Consider the following 20,350-nt stretch of genomic DNA (forward strand, 5'->3'; position numbering starts at 1 on the left):
ACGAATGGCAGACTGTTTTGAACATTTAAATTAGGGGTTCCTTACGCTGTGTCATAGCTTCACAGCGTGTGGTCCAGACGACCATTTTTAGTGACCCAACACCGAGTTAACACTTTTTTGATGCGCTGAACAGCGCACCAGAGTAGTAGTACATTGTCATAGTACACGTGAAAGTACAGTACATTCTTGCACTGAGAGCGAGGCCATATGATAAAAAAAGAAATAATAGAAAAGAACGACAATTTTGTCAACAGTAACAATGCTCGATATGAACCTTAGGCGGTCACAGCCGAATGAAAACAAAACAAAACAAAAACGTCCAGGGTGTAGGATCTCTTGTTGTAGGATCTCTTGAGTCGTGTAGCAAAAAGGCACACGACTGCCGAACATGAACTCCTTAAGTAACTAAAGGTAAGCCCGCATTATTACTACAGGGTCCGTAACTTATCCAAAATGGCGCTTTCCCAGTAAGTTTTGAATGAACGATTGCAGAGGGTAGCGTCTGGGAACAGATGCTTGTCTCTGTTGCGTTCGGTTTATACTTCGCTGCCCCAAAATATGTTGGCTCACATCGCGCTTCATCAAGCGTAAGTGTCAATCAAGTTTATTTGGGTCTATCGATATTGGCACCGATGCTGTAGTTCGAGGTTCTCTGCTTGGCCGATACCATTAACATGCCACTCTACGCAATACCAATACATGCCACTCTACGAATACGCAATACCTGAGCACTTCAAGTGCAACAGAGAGCTAGAAGAAAGTCAACCTTACAATAATCCATAAGGAGGGAGGCGTTAAAGAATTGAATAATAAGTGCAGTTGATGGCGGCAGAAAATTAGGTGGTGTGATTTCAATTAAGAAAATGCGGAGGCGCATGTTGTGATCAGCTATGACAAGACAAGGGTTTTCGGAGGTCGCTGGACATAAAGATGGACTGATGATAATCATGATGATGATGACTTCTTTTACGACAACAAAATGGCGTTAACACCGCTACCCACAGTATCTTAACAGGCTGAGAAACCATTGACAAAGCGGTGAATAAGCTGTGGCCGTTTCACTTGCGAACGTTCGCCGAGCTGCAATCTTTGCACAGTAGACGAGTATAGATAACAGCATCGTGTGAAGGAGTGTCTGTCGCCTTATCTCAACGTTATCGCAGCTATTCTGATGGCAATGGGGGCCATGCTTGGTGACGCTAAGGGGGACATAACCATTTTGCAAGAAAAGGTCATCCGCACAGGAACGAGACATTGCACAGAGTCAGCAGTGCTCGCCGGAAAACCTTCCCTTTCGGGTGCGTATACCAACACTGAGGCATCTCTTGCACCGTTCGAAATCCCCCACAGCGCTGCTTTTTATGTTGCAATACTGCCGACATTGAGGCCTGTTGTTTAACAGACTGCTTGAGAGTTTCATTGAAATGCTTTATTGTACTTTTTAATGGATGCCGGATAATAATTAAGGCACTTAATTTATGCGAGAGGCAAAATACTTATTAAAAGCACATACGTTTTTGAATGCGTTCTGTTTTCTCACTCGCTTTTCAACTGACTACTGAGTGAAAAAATCCCGTTGCAGTACACAGTTGCAGCTGGTAATCTGTAGTATGGATGCCAGAGTGCTTCTCAGGAACCTGTCAAAAGGATTAAGTCACATTTATATAATTTGATTCAAACGATGTGTTTCATTAGGCACCTAGGCGACCTAGGGTGAATCCTTTTGTGCTCGCAGCAGCTGGAGAGTATTTTTAGGGGACCATGGCATTGAGTTCCTTTAGGCAATTGAAACAGGTCATGAGCCTGAGTTGACGCGATAATCGCGAGAAGTTCATTGCGAAGTAGGTATGCCGCTGTCAATAAGGACAGTGCTGCGCTGTGGTTCTATTCCTTTTGTTCAATCCTTGCAGTAACCCCACGGAGCAGCGTGTCAGAGTTTTCTATAAAGTAGGATCTTGTTAAACGGAACCTCGAGGGACGGTACAGAGGAATTCCGTTTTCTGAGAGAGATCTGCGGAGGTGTAACACTATGTGTCATAAACCCCTATGCGTCATTTACCAAGGTTAGAGATGTTAAGGATGAAGACGATTTCTGGATTGTGTAGACTTCACTAGTCATGATTTAGAGGAGACACCGGTGACGTATCAAAGCACTGTGCCTGTGTACTTTGTGTGCCTCCTTTGTTTCCGTCGGTTCTCGCGCTGTAGCCTTCCACTATGTTCACCCAAGAAGCCCAACTAGTTACTCGGCTCAAAAACATCGCTTTTTGTGCTCGACTCGCTGGCTCAATTAGTACGAGGTAGTGCTGCGGGGTTCCAACAATCATCGAACAGCGCGCTGTAAAATCTCTAAACTCTCAGTCGTTCTGATTTCGGCCATTTATGGGGTGAGTGGGGTGTCCACACCAAGCTCTTCGGTGTGCACATGCTAGCCCTTACATATCTATCAAATTTTTAGCTTGCTTGAGTCATCGCCACTGTTTCTTTAGGGAAGGCTTTCTGCATGACGACAATAGTCGCAAAATAAACATCCGATTATGGCTTTTTATGAAAAAGAAAAAGGGGAAAGGAATGCTTAGAGCTTGCTTCTTTTCTTCTGAGCACACATTTGGGAAATTTTGGTTCCGATTAATGAAAGATTTCTTTCTTGCTTTGCTTTATCCATATGGAAAACCAACCAGTACAGAGGCAGTTGTTCCGTTTAAGCAATTTCCGTTTAACGAGGTTCTACTGGACATGCACGATACAGCTTGCTATACGCGCTAGGTATCACGCATGGATTAGTTGGAAGATCCGGAAAGCAGAGCTACTAAAAGACAAAATTTACGGTGATATCTTATACTGACAGATTCTTTACTCTAGTTGAAGAAAGCGCAATTAAGCGTGTGAGAGGATGGGGAGGAAATAAAGAGAGAAGGCAGAGAGGTAGAACCTGCTCAACAGGAAAGTAAGGTAGAGAACAGTAACTAATCACTTTCTTTATTGAGAAGTGATTAAAAGACAAGTTCGCACCTTCCTTGCGCCGGCTACTCCTCTTGAAAAGGCAAGCAAAACTAATCAATGCGTATTTTTGAGGTGCTGACATCTTGATATATAACCATTACGTCTCTTCCATTTGGTTCGCACCGTCAGCAAAAAAAAAACAGAAAAACAAGATACAAACATAAATAACAATACAACGTTCAGGGTGATAGCCAGGGTGGCTCATAGCGTAAGAGGGGCCTTCTCCATTCCACTTTCTTTAAAAGCGACGCACGTCACAGGTTAAGTAAGCTGTCCTCCCATATCTCGAGAGATACGTACTTTAATTGGACTTGCCAGAACTCCAGTCAATTGAACATGATACTTAAAATGTAATTCGATATTTTTATAATGGTCAGCTACTTTGGTTTCGCTCGTTCCAATCTCCGCATTACAACTATCACGTCAGCCATTTTTTCAGGGAACAATGAACTTCACGCGAGCTCCCGTGTACCAGGTGGTCGACGGTCTGAAGTATAGCAAAGTGTACGTGCCGGAGTACGTGCGTGCTGCCCGAGCCTACAGGCCCCAAGACGACGACCTAGTCTTGGTGTCCTACCTCAAGTGCGGAAACAACTGGCTGGAGCAGATCGTCCAGCTCATTCTGCACGGGTAAATAGGGTGACTTAAGTCATACTTGCCCGAGCACTTCGTGGGAAAACGATGTCCCCGAGTGGCCAAGGTCTGATTTATGGCTGCAGACGCTGTCCTAGTATTCCACGAAATTATTTGCAGCTTTGCACGGAGTGTTGGGCACTGTCGGTCTGGTACGCCTTCATTGCTTCCGTATATCAGCTCAAATTGAGCTTGTTTGTTTTCTTTTGTAATAAATCAAAAAAGAAATGTGTGAGGAACGACTTGTTAATCTTAGTTCCTTTTATTTAAAAAAGAATCTATTTATTCTAGCAAGGAAAAGTTATGCCAACCTTGATATACTCCTATTTCATAGTAAAATGGTGCCTTTTTTTATTGCCTTGCCGGTGCTAAGCAGAAACTGCGCGAGCTGCATTCACAAAATCAAGTTCTGGGATTTTACGTGCGGAAACCATGGTCTGATTGTGAGGCGCACCGTAGAGGGGAAGGGAGTGGGGGAGGGGGAGGGGGAGCTCTGAAATAATTTTGACCACTGAGATTTGTTTAACGTACACTCAATGCAGGCAAAACCAGCGCTATTGCAATGCGCCACCATTGAAATGCGCCACCACAGCCGGGATCGAACCCATGATCTCAGCAGCGCAACGCAATAGCCACTAGGTCACCGCGACGGGTGTAAAAGCATCGTGGCATGGCCGCATTCCCTTCTCCGTATGTCATAACTAAGTAACACCGCTTTTTTCGGGCCCTAAAATGTTGGGTACAGACTACGTAAAGCTACTTAGATTCAAAGTTATTGGAGTCGCCATAGAGGGAAGTTAGTTGAGTAATAATTATTACAATGGCCGTAGTTATTGAAATACGTGGCGCAGTGAGTCGAAGTATCAGTCTAGGAAACATGTCAGACCTTTGTGTCCGCCTTTGCAGATGTTCCGACCTTTTCTGCGTTGTTCATAACGATCAATGCCATCATACCTTTAACTTTTAGTCCCTAGTAGTTAGCCGACAATTTTCGGTCGACGAAATATAATTTAGTGCATTTTTGCTGGAGATAGCACGCCCTTTGCGTCAGCGTGATCAATTAGCAATTTTAAGAAATGTAAAAGCACTAATATTCGTTAGTTTTACAATAGTTATTTTTGTCTCTAGGTGTTTTCGTTTCACAGCAATTTGTGGACGCTATGCTTAGCATTCATTTAGTTAGCCGAGCTGTCACTACAGAGGCACAGTTGTGCAATTTCCGAAAACAATGTTTTGCATAGTAGTCTTTTACCAAGAACCTTTCTTTTCAGATTTACGGAAATAGAAAAAGTAGAGTAAAGGTGTCGTGAGAGAGTGAACAAATCTGAGAAATCAATTATGTGGATACCCAAATAGGGGAGGAAAGTACATGAAAGGAAAAGTTATCATCTACCTGACTGTAGCACACAACTACGAAGGAAACTCTTAAAGGTTTCAAAGAAAGTTCCGCAGTCGTAGACGAAGATGAAGACCAAGAACGAGACAAATTTTTCTTCGGCAGCGTAGTTTTCTTTCTGAGAAACCCATACTTTCATGCTACAGTCGGATGGATGTCAATTTTCTCTTTGAGTGACCAAGTCTCGTCCGAATAAAATAATAAAAGAAAACCTACGGTTAATGTGTGTAACGGTTGGTAAGAGTTCGTCAACTTACAGAGTGATGAATTTACTTCACCTCATTGCGTAGAAAACGTAAATGTGTATCTTGCTTCATTTCCTTCCCCACTGCACAGCGGAGAAAGCGCTGCAAACTATGCCGAGTTTCACCGGTGGTGTCGTTATCCGGAGCTGTATGGCTTGCGCTACCTCGACGAGATCGAACCGCCACGTTTCTTCAAAACGCACTTCCGCTACGAACACCAGCTGAAGAACCCCAAGGCGAAATTTGTGTACTTGGCTCGCAATCCACTGGACGTCTGCACTTCATTCTACTACTACGTGCTCAAAGGTCCACAGTGCGACTTCGAAGACTGCAGCTTCAACGATTTTGTCGAAGCCTTTGTGAGCGGTGAGGTAGACCGCGGGGACTACTTAGATCATCTGCTCTCCTGGTACCCGCACCGGCACGAACAAAATGTTCTCTTTATAACATTAGAGCAACTGAAACAAGATTTCAGGGGCACTGTCCTGTCTCTGGCAAGTTTCATGGGTGAGAAGTACAGGCGGCTGCTAGCTAATGAGCAGGACGTTTACCGTATGGTTGTCGAGAAAAGCAATCTCTCTTTCATGTCGAAGCTCTGTTCTGTCGATAAGGACAGCATCACAAAGCTGACCGAAAAGGACCAACCTTTCTTAGACGCCTGTAGACGCTTCAATGCGATGAACCGCGATAGGATCGAAGGCCCGGTCATAGCAAGAAAAGGCATTGTTGGTGACTGGAAAAATCACTTCACGAACCGTCATCTCGGCCTGGTGCGTCAGTGGATCGAGAAGAAGGGGGCTGCTCAAGTGATTCGGGAGATATGGGGAGATTTAGATCTTGGGGGAATTGTATAACGCAGAACTACTTAAGTGCCCCATGTGAGTTGTAACGCATGGGTAAATCATTTGAGACGAGCGTTGCATTGGTATTTTTGAAAATATTTGAATTCTCCTTTTGGCTGTACCAATGGGAATGATTCCACACATTGTGGTGACATTTCTGGTGTGGTTCACATAAAAAATCTTCGTCGATACCTATTTCTATAAGATGACAGTTTTAGTGCGAAAAGTGAATTTTCTTTTGAAGAGCGGGTATTGTTAACGAAGCTATAGGCCGGTATAATGTTACGGCAATCTTCCTATTTCCTGCCTTTCGTTCTTCGTCAGTAGATCGGACGGCTATCTGGCAGCTGTCACCGGTATCGGCTGGTCTTCAGCGGTGTACGATAAAAAGCGAATAGAATTGGACGAAATAAGTCACCATTTCATACGGTCCGTAGTTTCGTTCTGAATGATCACATAATTCCTTGCACTGGCGCAGCTAATAAACTATTCCTACGACCACTAACGAGTTTATACAGCGGAGCTGGTATACGCTAGGTTATGGTGGCTTGTGTGCGTAGGCAAAAAAGATGGCGGCCACCCCAGAGCTAAATAAAGCAGCTAAAGCATAAAGCAAAAGCGTATCGCCGGGTATGCCCCAACACCGCTTAATCGGGAGAAATGTCAAAACATATAGTGATAAAGAAATATCGCAATAAAAAAATGTTCAACCGGAATAGACACTGTTTAATATTGGTTGCGGTTTGATGTCACGTCATCTCCTCAGGCTTATCAATGCCTTCGTACTATGTCCCTTTACGTACGCAATCTCTATGCACAGCTGGCTCAGAGCGGAGCGAGACAAGCTCAACGCTCTCATCCACAAAGTAGTCAAGAGGGCTCTCGGGCTACCCATCAGAACCTATACCGAGGATCTCCTCAAGCTTGGGGTGCATAACACTGCCGAGGAGATTGCCGAAGCCCAAGAACGCGCGCAACTCACTCGCCTGAGCACCACAGCGGCAGGTAAACACATCCTCGATGAGCTGGGTTACCAACCTGCGGGATTCCCGATGCTCAGTACCCCGATCCCTAGGTGCATTCGAGACAAGTTCGAAGTGGCCCCTGTGCCCCGAAACGTCCATCCCGTCCATAACGAGGGCAGACGCAAGGCCAGAGAAGCAGCAATCCTCAAACAGATCAAGCAACGAGACATTAGAGCAAGCTTCGTCGGCGCCGCGGAGTACAGCGATGGGAAGACCTTTGCCATCGTTGTGGTCGACTCCAGCGGCAAGATTTCCAATAGCGCCTCCATTCGCACTTCAGACCCCGGAGTCGCTGAGCAAGCCGCCATCGCCCTCGCCCTGCAAGACGGTCGTGGGTCCGAGATATATAGCGATTTCAAAACGGCAGTTAGGGCTTTTCAGAAGGGTTGCACCGCCAAACAAGCTGCTCGTCTTCTTAACAGCTCGAGTCGATATGCTCTCACGATCATTCAATCCACTGGTTTCCCGCTCACGTAAGCTCGGTCGAGGGTGCTCCCCCGAACCTCAATGAGTCTGCTCACGAGGCTGCGCGTGACCTCACCGGCCGCGCTTCCTCTGCAAAAAGCACCGACTCCCCTCCTCCCTACGGCCGCAGGGACGCTCCCGCTACTCACAACGAGATTATTAAATTCTTCTACATGTCTAGAAGGGTCTTTCCATCCCCTCACCCCAAGTTGAATAGGGCGCAAGCCGTTTCGCTTAGGCTTCTGCAGACCAGCACGTATCCGTATCTGTCCGTTCTCCACGAGGCTTACCCGGGCGCGTATCGCGACGACGCCTGCCCCTCCTGCGGGCAGACCTCCACTCTAGCGCACATGCTCTGGGAGTGCGGGTCGACATACCCCAAGTTCATCAAGGAGGAGTGGGACTCGCTTCTGCATAGCCCTGCTCAAGAAAAGCAAATCCTGGCTGTCCGGCGTGCCCGCGACCGGGCCAGTGGGCTATACCTGCCGGTCCCGACGTGGGACTAGCCGGGTGAGCGATGAGTTCGCGTCCTCGCTGGACCTGCAATAAAGTTTCCTCACTCACTCACTCACTCACTCACTCACTCACTCACTCACTCACTCACTCACTCACTCACTCACTCACTCACTCACTCACTCACTCACTCACTCACTCACTCACTCACTCACTCACTCACTTACTACCTCACTCACTCACGTGATCTATAGGCAAACTACGCTACCTTATCTCAGCCCCCTTTCACCCGCGCAGTAGGTAGGCCGCGTGCGGTGAGTACCGCGGAAGAACAGCGTGCCTACGATGAACACTGTCGTGAACAGGAGCGGCAATGCGCGCGACGACGGCGGGTGGCACGTAATACGAGCGAAGATCGGGCCGAAAACGCCAAGCTTTGCACCATGGTTGGGTAATCTATACCGACTCTACTCCCATCGTAATGGTGGGGGATTGCAACATAGACAAGTCTCGGCCAGGCGGAAAGGGGTTCGTGGCGTTTCTCTTGGAAAGGTTATTACACAAAGATAGGTATGCCCAAGACGCGTCATCGGTCGTATATAATCTACACATTGGCCAAAAACCTTTCCAGTATTGCCACAGAACCACTGGCCATATATTATAACGATCATACAGCGATAGTCACCTTCGTGACCAAATAATAAACAAAAAAGAAGGTTAAAAATACAAAAAAGGCGCTGAGTTTGCAATTTATTTAAACAACAAGGAAATCGCGAAAAAACGAAGTTCATTGTGGTATGTGTCTTTTCTTTTCACTGAACATATTTATTATCCGCATATTTATCGCCATATATACAGCTCCGTTGGTCATTCACCTTCACAGAGTGGTATGACTGAATTTTCGAGCGACGCCTTATCAACGACTGCAAAGCGACGATGACGACAACAGAAAGAGCAACAAGATCCGCGCGGGTATCAAACTACATTTCGAACGACAGCTGAAGGAACCACAGTTATTTGAATCTTATTTATTTTTAAGGGACACTAAATCTCAACACTGAATGAGTTTAGCTTATTAAATAATTAGTTTAAATGTCTGTTTTCATTTATTCGGCAGAAAACCAATCAATGCCAAAGTTCCCTTTCTTCGATATCACGCTGTATTTTCAGCGCTAGATGGTCACTATATGAAGTTTCGACATTAATTCGGTGACGTTTCTTTTATGAGTATGCAAACTTTCTATATGGCGCACAGGACGTTAAACGTTTAAAAGCTTCTAGGGCCACCTATTCGCAAGCGAGGACTTTGCAGAGAGTAATCAAAATTTTCTGCAGCTTAATGTCCTTGCCTATCCTGTTTTACAAGCACCATATTAGGCGTATGAAAGTGTATGACCAGTTGCGCTATTCTTGACTGCTCTCGATGTCGCAGTCGAACGTCTCTCATGCTCGAGACCCACATTGGCAAAGCGGATACATTTCAGACATGTGACCCGTCTAACATTTGTTGACTGTTTGAAACCAAACTGCTTGGCGGGCCGGTACTCTTTCCATTGCTTTGTGGTGTGGCTTCTTTCGCTCTGTCTGTGTTCGTTTTGTGCATGGCTTATCTTCACAAGCCATTGCGAGTCGCTATTTGATTTCCAATACAGCGTACCTTTCTACGCATTTGCTGAGATACGGAGCAAACTCGCGATACCGTTTATGACGTCCACCTCTTATCGCGAAGCTATTACAGACGAGACAGACATATCTGTTTCCTCTTACGAGATTACACCGTGTGAGCCCTTCGTGAATGTGATAAAACAAAGCAAAAAGAGACTGCCTCGAACAGCTTAACTGAGCGTCGCGTCTGTGGATGTCCACCGTGAAGACATACTAGAAAACGTACGTATTGGTTGAAATTTTACATCTTCATCTCCGTGACGAAATTATAATAGCGGCATAATTTGTGCACATGCACTTCCTAATTGCAAACATCCATAATAGAGGAAGATGTCATTAAGTTGATATTATGAACAGACCACAACGCACCAGTGATGCCTTTTCAGTAGTCATCCACAATGTCTGAAACGTCTTTGAGCCCAGAATCGAGGCTCAAAAACGTTTCAGACATTGTGCATGACTACTGCATTCGATTCACTGAACCACTTGTTTGTCTGTTCAGTACTATTGTGAGCTGTGGAATGAAATTCCTCTGACGCCCACTGAATATCGTGGGCAACACAGGGATCTGCAAGAGCTAACTTCAATAGCTTTTCAGCATTTGATTTTGTGCCTGCCGCCCCTTTGCCACAGTGAACAATGCAATGAGCTGAAAACTTGTCATGGTTTGAAACATGTCGGGCCTTGCACACCACATCATTCTTACAGTTATGAACTTAAATGTACACAATTTTATTTGTACATTATATGAAATCATTGAACTGAACTGATATGGTGCGTGCGTGTTTGCGTGCGTGTGTGGCGTGTGATCCGCGTGCGCACGTGTTTTTTTTTTTTTTTTTTGTGTGTGTGTGTGTGTGTGTGTGTGAGTGTGTGTGTGTGTGTTTGTGTGTGTGTGTGTGTGTTTGTGTGTTTGTGTGTGTGTGTGTGTGTGTGCGTGCGTGCATGCGTGTTGGGGCTCTAAAATAACTAAGTAGGTTTGTTGTGTCTACCTGGCTGTCTCATGCCTAATTTCTCTTGTTTTCTTGTTTTTTTTTGCTGCTCATATAGAGGACAAAGATATCTGTGATAAATGTCATACAACACGCGTCGCAGTGTCTGGTAAATGGTGCCTGTCGTATCTTAGAACAATAGTCTTCCGTACAAGTATGTTTATAGAAGATAGCAGTACTATAGAACAGGATCCTGCTACTCTCGACTATCCACCATTCAACATGAATATTTGCTGTCTTTTTATTTTTCTTCCCCGTCATATAATTGATAGCGCAACAAATCTTTGGAGACGATTGACGACCTTAATACGATTAACATTATTTCTTATTATGGGTGTGTAATTGATGGCATGTTTTATATGTTACGATTATTATTACGGTGATTATTGTGGTGGCAGCAGTTACAATACGGATACACAGAGTTGGCATATGTACGTACAAATTTAGAGTGATTATTAAAGAGCTTAACATGATAATTTCGTAGTATATATATATATATATATATATATATATATATATATATATATATATATATATATATATATATATATTGTGGTGCTCTTGCGTGCATAGTGGGTTCACGCCTCAACAAGCAGTATTCGGGGGCACTGAAGAGTGGTGAACAAAAAAAAGAAGACGATGGGTGGCTGGCGAGCTGAATTTCCACAGGCGCTCAGCTGATCAAGGGCATCGCATCTAATGCTACCCGGCTTCAAAGTAACGCCTTTTGTGGGCGTAACAGAGTGGTGGAGGTGCGGGGTACGACACAACGTACGACGGAGTCGCCACATCTAGAACTTCGCCGGAGCCGTCGTCTTGCCGGTCTCTTGCCAATGACTTTCCCTATGGCTCAGGACGGAGGTGGACAAATGCCAGCTCTAGTTTCACCTGCTCAAAGGTCAGCGCCAGTTGGACCTTTGCAGCACTACATGGAAGCACGCTCGTTCGCGGGAAAAGTGGGCGAAGACGTCGACGAGTGGCTGACGCACTACGCAAGGGTGAGCCGCTACAACCATCGGGATTCTGTCACTCAGCTTGAATATGTCGTACTCTTTCTGAGTTAGACAGCGCTGATGTGGTATGAAAACCACGAAGACACCCTAACAACGTGGGAGCGCTTCGTTGAGGAAATTAAGAAGTGTTTAGGCGACTCCTACGCCAAACAGAAACGCGCTGAGAGAACACTAGCTCAAATAGCTCAAGCTCACAGAGAAACATGCACTATATACATAGAGGAAATCCTCAAGCTGTGCAAAATCGTAAATGCACAGATGTCTGAGGAAGACCGAGTCGGACATCTGGTCAAAGGAATCGCAGAAGATGTATACAATTTCCTCATAAGCCGGGAACACGTTGATTCCATCTCAGATGTCGTGCGTCATTGCCGTACGTTTGAGACGTTGAAAACACGTCGCACTGAGCCAAAATTGGACGCCTGGCGAATGTGGCAACCGTTGCCAGCATCGATGAGAGCCCGTCCGCCGATCTTTCGTCTACTATACGGCAGATCGTGCGTGAAGAACTGCTGCGGCACCAGGAACTTGTGCGTGACGTCATCATACGACAACCTGATGCTTATTACCCGCAACACATGGCACCTGCCGCACCCTGCGCTTCCTGGCAACCGGCGGTGTGTGTCACAGACGTCAACCACAGAGGAGCTCCATGGCCACGTGAGGGCACATTTACGCCCGAACACCGACCTGTAGAACGCCCTCGCCCCAGCATGTTTGCACGCAGACCGACCGTTCCTCCTGTGCAGCAGGCTCAGCCGCCGCAGTTCGAAGGGAAGGGAAACCTGCAAATAAAAACACCGCTCCGCATTTAAAAAAAAGCTCTACTGTGACGCTTCTCAAATGACTGTGATGCATCACAAGAACTGTCTACTCACGTTCTGTTCCGAACAAGGAGATACATTCGCTTAATTATATGTGAAGATATATGCCAGAGCAGTTCAGGGCTTAGGTGGCACAAAAGGCATGAATGTGCCATAGCATCCGAAGTCATCGCGCGATCAGATGTCGAACTTAAACTGTACGAAAATACTATGCAACCCCCCCCCCCCCCCCAAAAAAAAAGAACAGAGATTCGAAACCGAAGTTCGCGCCATGCTTTATTGCGTGAATGCGTACATCATGAGTTACATAACTCACGCACTTGGTGAGCGCTTTCTGTAAGCTTAATATTGGCGTATCACCTTTATAAAGCGATCAGCTATGCGTTTTTAAATGACAAAGCATAAAGTGATCTGTACTTGCTTTCACCTCTTTCAATAGTAACTGCGCCGGCCACATAGACCAGTAGCAACAGCGGTTCCCACTCTTTCGGGCCAGCTGCACAGCCGACCTTGTTCACCGAACGCACGCTTGAGAGCAGCACAATACTACTGCGCAACCGCTCCGTCCCATGGATTTTTTCATATTTCGGAGCTTTCTTTGCAACCCCCAAAAAAGAACTATTTGAGACGTATCGTACGGGAAATAAGTCAATCGGTGGTTTCTGGAGGTTCTCTACAAATCTGCGTATAATACTTGGGGTCCTCAGCCAATAACTTAAATGTTGGGTAAATAAACTTAATTAATTAGGAAGTTACGGGGAAAACAAGAAACTGCCCGAGTTACTATAGGTCAGTGGAAATAGTATGCGTTCGGTTGAACTCGCTTCCTACGCGCCTTTCATCTTTAAAATCTTGGCTCAAGTTACGTACGACACCCTGTATATATCTGCACGCGTATGTCTGTTTGTTTACATATATTTTTGGCGGACGTGTCTATTGGTTCACCACACGGGCGTCTGCCGGCTACACTGCGAAGAGGTGGCGCTTGCGTTTTTCAGTGTTAAGCAGCTTCTTTGGGCGAGATATGGGCCGCTATCTTGTACGCGTTCGAAAAGCCGACGTTCGATTTCGCCTCACGCGATTGGACTAGATTGGCCTAGGCCGCGATATCGGCGCAGCCTGGACAATCGCGCGAGGCGAAATCGAACGTCGGCTTTTCGAACGTGTATAAGATAGCGGCCATGGAGATAATAAGAGCACTCGTCGAACGAGGCACGTGGAGTGACTTAATGTATGAGGCATGTACCTCACGAAGGCTCCTTCCTCTCTCGCCCTTTCCAATTGTATCCGCACCTGGTTGTGGTGAACCACATGTTCCCTGAGGCCAGGAGCGATGGATGTAATCTTTGTGGGGCGAGAGGGACCCTCGACCACATAATATGGGAATGCCCGAACTCTCCCGGGGGGACACACAATATTGGTAGTAGAGACACCTGGGAGACCATGCTGTGCAGCTCTGACTCTGAGCTCCAGCTCCGGCTCGTCCAACTGGCTGAAGAGGGTGCTGGGACCCAAGACCTCCCAGCCTGCATCTGAGGCGGTAGCACCCGCCTCCTGACCAGGCTGTCGTGGGAGGGGGGGGGGGGTAGATTACCTTATTCGTTGGAAAGTAAAGTTTATTCTATCTATTTGTCGCTAGTGGTTCCGAAAGTGCGTAATTTTCTTGTTATCCTACGTGCTTCGTGACAACAAATATGCTTCCTTTTATCGCACAAAATGAGAATTAAGAAGTGATAAAGCTAAGTGCGTTTGGTGTTGTTTTCCAGCGCCATAATTGTGTAAAGTAGTAACATGGTCATCATATTGTTCTAAATGACGTTAAGGACGAGTACGGGCACCTCCTCCCGCCTTTGTCATATTACTGCGTTCGTTGAAGCTGAAATATATTGTGGAAAGTTCCTGGACTTAAGCCACTGCCTGTAGTAAACAAGCGCCTGATGGTTTCTATTTCGCGAGACAGCGGTTAAAGGCTCTCTTTTATCATCTGCGGGGCTATGTCAAAACTATGGCTAAGTTAGTCTCTTTAACTCCAATAAAGTATACCTGTCTCCATCAGGACGAGGTCGGTGGACATCGCGTTTGTAGCCGTGTGGGGCTATGACTATTCAAGTTTGTTTAAAAAGTCTCATTAATAAGGGTTTGCTAACGTCCGAAACTTTTGATAGCGAAGTGAATATCTAGATTTCTCATTCGGTACTGCAATCAATTAGCCTGATATTGAATATTTTATTGCAATGAACAATTTCCTGATAATTTGCGCTCACATGGCAATGACAGAAGATAGAATTTGAAACAAAGCGAAGTTATCTCCTTACGCGTAATGGATCAGTGGACGATAAATATGAAGCAAATTAGTCGAAATAATTATCGCTGCGGTTTGGACATGTTCGAAGCGGTTCAAAAGTTGTTTAATTGCTCTCGATTCTTTACTTCAGCACCATCTCCGTTCTACTCCGAGCCAGTTTTGTGTCATAAGTACTGGATTTGTAACAATCATTGTTATTCAAATTTTGTACAATTCTGTTTTTTTTTAAATCAGTATTCGCGCAACGTTCAGAACGCTATTTGAAAAAGGATTTCATGACATGTGCCTGTACAATATAATGAATGCTACACCGTGAGTTTGATGAGCACCTATTTTCGTTGATATAGTGATCTTTACATAAAAATGCTTTCATTTGACAGTCTAACTAAATGTCTCACAACGTCATTTCAGGAAAGCATGGCGCGCCGACATGTTCCCGTGTACCACGTGATTGACGGCCTAAAGTATGCCAAGACTTACCTGCCGGAGAGTGTGCGCAATGCCCGAGACTACATGCCCCACGACGACGACTTGGTAATGGTGTCTTACCTCAAGTGTGGCAACAACTGGCTGGAGCAGATCATCCAACTGATTCTTCATAGGTATCTGCTTACGTCTACAGGGTGTCCCACGTAATTTCAGCCAAAATTCTAAAAATTAAACGTGCGTCGGAAGCGAATTGAACCGAACCCAAACTATAATAACTCAGGCATTTTTTTTGTTTTGCCCGTAACTCACTCATTAATAACGTTTAATTACCCACCTTTGTAGTTATTGACTGAGGACCCAAAGATTTGTAGAGCACCTTTAGAAACCACCGATCGAGCTGGGGCCATATAACGTAAAACTATTCCAATATGTTTTTATTCCAATCTCCTGAGGTCAAATTTGCGTAACCACCGGCGCAAGCATCGGGCGGTCACCCGCAGAGTTGTATTAACAAACCAATGAAGTGCTCCCCTCGTTCATAGGAGGTCACTTTTCTTTGCTTGAAAAACGAATAACATTGCCTGCACTGAGCGGCTTGTCTTATCTAATTGGCTCAGAAGGGGCGAGGAGCATGCTCAAGTGGAGAGGGATTCGATGGAGCCGAGCCACTGCACTAAATATCGACAACCGGTTGAAGAGGGTGGCGCCGGCGTCTGCGATTGGTCCGCTTTCTCGTTGTTAGCTTGCGCTGTCACGTTGACAATCGCGTCGGCATGCAACGGAAGCTTAAAGGGACACTAAAGGTTACCAGAAAGTCAAGTTAAAGTGGTAGAGCAATGTTCTAGAACGTCTAAGGTGTCAATATAATCGCGAACAGAGCTTTCGTAACCGAGAAATTGAGGTAAATGCATGACACGATTTGAGACCCCCCAGCGACATTCCGGTACTAAACCGATGACGAAAGGACTCCCCGTAATTTATGTTACTAATACTCAACTACTCGTAATAAAAATATCATTTCATTCGATTATAAGACGGAAGAAAATGCTACTTGTCTACGTCTACTCGATTCTAACAAAAAATAAGATTTTGACGTTACCCTTCAGTAGTATGGGTGGTCGAAAGGTTTCGTTTTCGCTCGACTCTGCGCGCACGACTCTGCGCCGCGCACGCTTTGGAGTTTCAGTACTTTCGTTATCGCGTCGTGCTGTGAGGGTTCTGCTGGCTCGCGAAACTTTCATTTGGAACAAGCAGCGAGAATGCCACGTCCATGTGATGTCGTGGGAAGCCCTCGTTGCTTTCCCGCTCCGGAGAGCCGGTGTCGAGGCCGCCGTCGTAGTACGCAACGACGCCGGCAGTGCGAGCCCTCAGCAGCAGGTCGCGCTTGTCGGTGCTCAAATCGCTGAAGTTGAGCCCACCATCGCGAGCCAATCTGTCGGTGTCAGGGTCCATTGCGACGAGCGTCGAAGTTTGCGTCATAGAATGAAGTACCAGATTATGGGCGTCTTGCGCTGGAGCTTGAGGTATAGTAGCGGCGCCTGGTGGCGGTGCGGGAAACGACATCTGGGTCGGCTGTGGCGAAGCACGTTTCTAGGCCGAGTTTTGCGTCGATTCGCACTGTTTTATGCCCTGTTGCGAGTGCGGAAAGGCTCGTCACTTCTCACAGACCACGCCGACCACGCTGCGAGCTCGCCGAAGCCTATAGTTTAACGAAAACGGACATTCCGTGTGCCGTGGGACGTAATGTGGGACGTAATTAGTTTCTCCTTCCGCTAGCCACCATACTCCCGCTTTCGCTCTGCTGTCGGCTCTGTCTTGGCTCTGTTTCTGGCCGCGCGTTTGCGTTTTGCGCAGAAAAGCCATAGCGCCGTCTGCGGACGCCGTTCTACTCACCGATGGCGCAACGTCACTATGAGACCATGATGTCAGTTCTCCTCGATCGGAGGGCGGGCGATTTGAACTGCGCTAGAGGTACGCGGACGCTTCAGGACGCATTTTCTCTTAAAATAAGTCTCTCCTTGCCACGAAACAAGCGTTTCGAGGTTTCTGTGATGGTATTTCAACAGTCCACGTTGACCTAATAGTAACCTTTAGTGTCCCTTTAAGAATGACGCTAAACCTGATCCTCAGCAAAGAAGAGTTGGCAGAACGAGGTCGTAAACGTGCCGAAAGTTCTCGAAAACGTTACACGGCCACGCAAAAAGATTTATTACACGCAAATAAACCCATGCTCTCCAGCAGGGGCGAGTAGCCAGAGGCGAAGCGATCGGCGGCAGTCATCTTTTATTCCTTTCGGAACGGGGCAGCCTGCGGCTATTCAGAAGAAAATTCAGTTTTGTTCGGCACATTAATGCATCTTTAACGCGACGCGTCACTTTGACGTGGTAAGTTTTTACGTTTTTGTGACGTCGTGTGAGATGCAGGTGAAGTGGGTGCAGCCCGAAAACTTTTGATCAATAGCCCAGGGCTAATGGCAAGAAGGCGTCTAATCAGAAATAACTATTTTTGTTTTGTTCGGTCAAATTAGGCATAATCAGTGTGTACACGTCATATCGGATGGGGAGCTATCGCGGTTTTCGTGACGTCGCGTGAGAGACAGGTGAAGTGGGGGTGGTGTCAACAAAGTTTTTGACCAATCGCGGTGGGCTGAAAGCAGAATTAAAATAGAAAAGTTTGGAATAGTTTTACGTTATAGCACCCCTGTTTCCGGCATGACACCTATCACGCAGTCCTTTTTGCCGGGTTGCAATGAAAGCCCGCGAAATAGGGAAAACGCCACGTGACGGAGCGTTTGCACAGTGGTGTCGCGCTGCTCTCAAGCGTGCGTTCGGTGAACAAGGTCGGCTGTACCGTGACTGGCGAAGGGGAAGCGGCAGGGCGTTCTTTATCTCCTCGGCAGCGCTCGGCCAGCAGCACGCATTTGCGCCGTCATCCGACGGGAGCCGCGGGCCCAGCTGCCTACAACCATCATAACAGGAACATTTTATACCTACTTCGTTATATCCGTATCATTAATTATTACTTGTTCGACTGTACTGACTGCATTGGAAGCGGCAGAGGAATGGAAACATTACGAGAAAACATTACGATGCTACATTCAGGTGTACGTTAAACAATTCAGAGTGCTGTATTGTGGTGACTCTGATGCTCCTGCAATGAACGGTATCGATGTAGGACATTAAGAAATTCCAAATAGAGAAGTTATTTGTTCAATGAAGCACTAAATAAGAAATCTCAATCGAAAGCAAAAGGGAACGCAAAAAGCTCCTTTTTTACTTTAGAGGGATTGCCTTCAACGTGTTTAAAATCCGCTCACGCGTTTAAACGAGGCTGTCGTATTTATCCCAAAACATAGAAGAATCCTCATGATACGCTGTTTTACTTATACGTGTCCAGGGGTGAAAGCGCCGAAAACTACGCCGAGTTCCACCGGCGGTGTCCCTACCCAGAGATGACGGGTATGCGGTATCTGAACGAGATGCAGCCACCACGGTTCTTCAAGACGCACTTCTCGTACGAGCACCAGCTGAAGAATCCCAGAGCCAAGTACATTTACCTGACGCGCAATCCGCTAGACGTCTGCGTCTCGTTCTACTACTACGTCAGAGGTGCTGCTAGTTACGAGTTCGAGGATGGCACCTTCGACGACTTCGTCGAGGCTTTCATCGCTGGAGATGTAGAGCGTGGGGATTACTGCGACCACCTCCTCTCCTGGTATCCCTGTCGGCACGAAGAAAACATCTTCTTTCTCACGTACGAGGAGCTGAAGAAAGATTTTAAGAACACAGTGCTATCGTTGGCCGGATTTATGGGTCAACAGTATCGTGACATGCTGGAGCACGATGGAAATATTTACGCTAATGTCGTCGAGAGAAGTGCCATTCCCTTCATGTCCAAACTCTGTCACGTTGACGAGGCACTTCTGGATTCGCTGACCGAGAAAGACAGGCCCTTCCTCGAAGGTTATCGCCGTTTCACGGCGACCACCAATAGCCGTCTAAAGAGCGGCAAGAATATCGTGAGAAAAGGTGTTGTAGGTGACTGGAGGTCTCACTTCACTGAGCGCCACATAGATGTGTTTCGTGAGTGGATTGCGAGAAAAAAGGCAGCTGGAGTGATCAGGGAGATCTGGGGAGATATGGACCTGGGTGGAATTGTTTGAAATGTTTGTGACGCGCTTTGCTGATTTTGTTGCTTTACGCATATTGTGGCAAATAAGGTCTCCCCGTAATGTTCAGTATACTATGACAGGCATAATCTTGAGTGGCAAAATCTTAATATATCCTGACTCTGATAAAAGGAGGCAGTGAGGAGCCTATGCATCGTCTTCTTACAATTGCAAGTGTTCAAATTCCATCATTTTTATACGCTGAGAACTAATAAAAAGCGCCTCTCATAAAGCCGTTCTGTGACTTCGTTTCCTTTTCTTTTGCCGAGAATTGCTGAATAACAAAAATCTCCGTGGTAAAGAATCATACACAAGAAAAGATGATTTATATAGGGTGTCCCAGGTACAATGCAGCCGAGTTGTTCAACAAAAAAAAAATATTAACAAAAGACGCAGTGCAAGATACAATTTAGAGACCTATGGTGTTCCGCCGTCACACCTCTGATTACCGAACACCGTACGTTTTATAGTTGTATCTAGCACTGACATGCGCAATAAGTTGGTACGAACGCCTTCATACAGCGGCTAGATATCGGCTTGGTTTTCTTTTAATTTTAAATACATTGTGAAAAAAAATTATGCACATGACTCTATCACGACGCTGCAAAGCTTTCTCGCAAGGAAAGCTGCGGGCTGAAGTTCCCCCTGTTCTCTTTCAATTTTTGCTTTTTCGTTGAACGGTTTGGTGAAGGTTAGCTGAGACACTTAGTAGAAGGTTCCTTACTTTTGATCATTTCGGCTTCTTAAAACTTAGAATCGATGTCGCTTTAAATACGTAAGTACAGAATGGAATGCATATTCCAGGGCATTCTTTTGTGTCCTCTTCAATATGCTTCTATAAACATCACATTCTTCGACAGCGACGGCTGCTTGTAAAGATCAGATCTATGGT

At 46.1% G+C, this 20,350-nt stretch overlaps 1 protein-coding gene across 4 annotated transcripts; it reads left to right on the forward strand.

Moving 5' to 3' along the window:
* Positions 1-1,197: 1,197 nt before the first annotated feature.
* Positions 1,198-19,695, forward strand: LOC135911293 (sulfotransferase ssu-1-like). 4 transcript variants are annotated; one of them, XM_070531848.1, is made up of 4 exons: positions 1,198-1,298; positions 3,443-3,633; positions 15,278-15,463; positions 18,687-19,695. In XM_070531848.1, the coding sequence occupies exons 2-4, from the start codon at positions 3,449-3,451 to the stop codon at positions 19,450-19,452; spliced, it is 1,137 nt and encodes a 378-aa protein (XP_070387949.1). In that variant the 5' UTR covers positions 1,198-1,298; positions 3,443-3,448; the 3' UTR covers positions 19,453-19,695. The 4 variants fall into 4 exon arrangements, with proteins under 4 accessions (XP_070387949.1, XP_070387952.1, XP_070387950.1 ...); XM_070531849.1 differs by having other exon boundaries at positions 1,200-1,298; positions 3,431-3,633; XM_070531851.1 differs by lacking the exons at positions 15,278-15,463; positions 18,687-19,695 and adding an exon at positions 5,369-8,202.
* Positions 19,696-20,350: the final 655 nt, after the last annotated feature.

Source organism: Dermacentor albipictus, chromosome 1 (assembly GCF_038994185.2).
Source record: "Dermacentor albipictus isolate Rhodes 1998 colony chromosome 1, USDA_Dalb.pri_finalv2, whole genome shotgun sequence".
NCBI lineage: Eukaryota > Metazoa > Arthropoda > Arachnida > Ixodida > Ixodidae > Dermacentor > Dermacentor albipictus.

Coding starts and splice junctions, on each gene's coding strand:
- LOC135911293 (XM_070531848.1), top strand. CDS start 3,449: ATGAACTTCACGCGAGCTCCCGTGTACCAGGTGGTCGACGGTCTGAAG. Junction 3,634..15,277: donor GTCCAGCTCATTCTGCACGG/GTAAATAGGGTG, acceptor ATTTCAGGAAAG/CATGGCGCGCCGACATGTTC. Junction 15,464..18,686: donor ATCCAACTGATTCTTCATAG/GTATCTGCTTAC, acceptor ATACGTGTCCAG/GGGTGAAAGCGCCGAAAACT.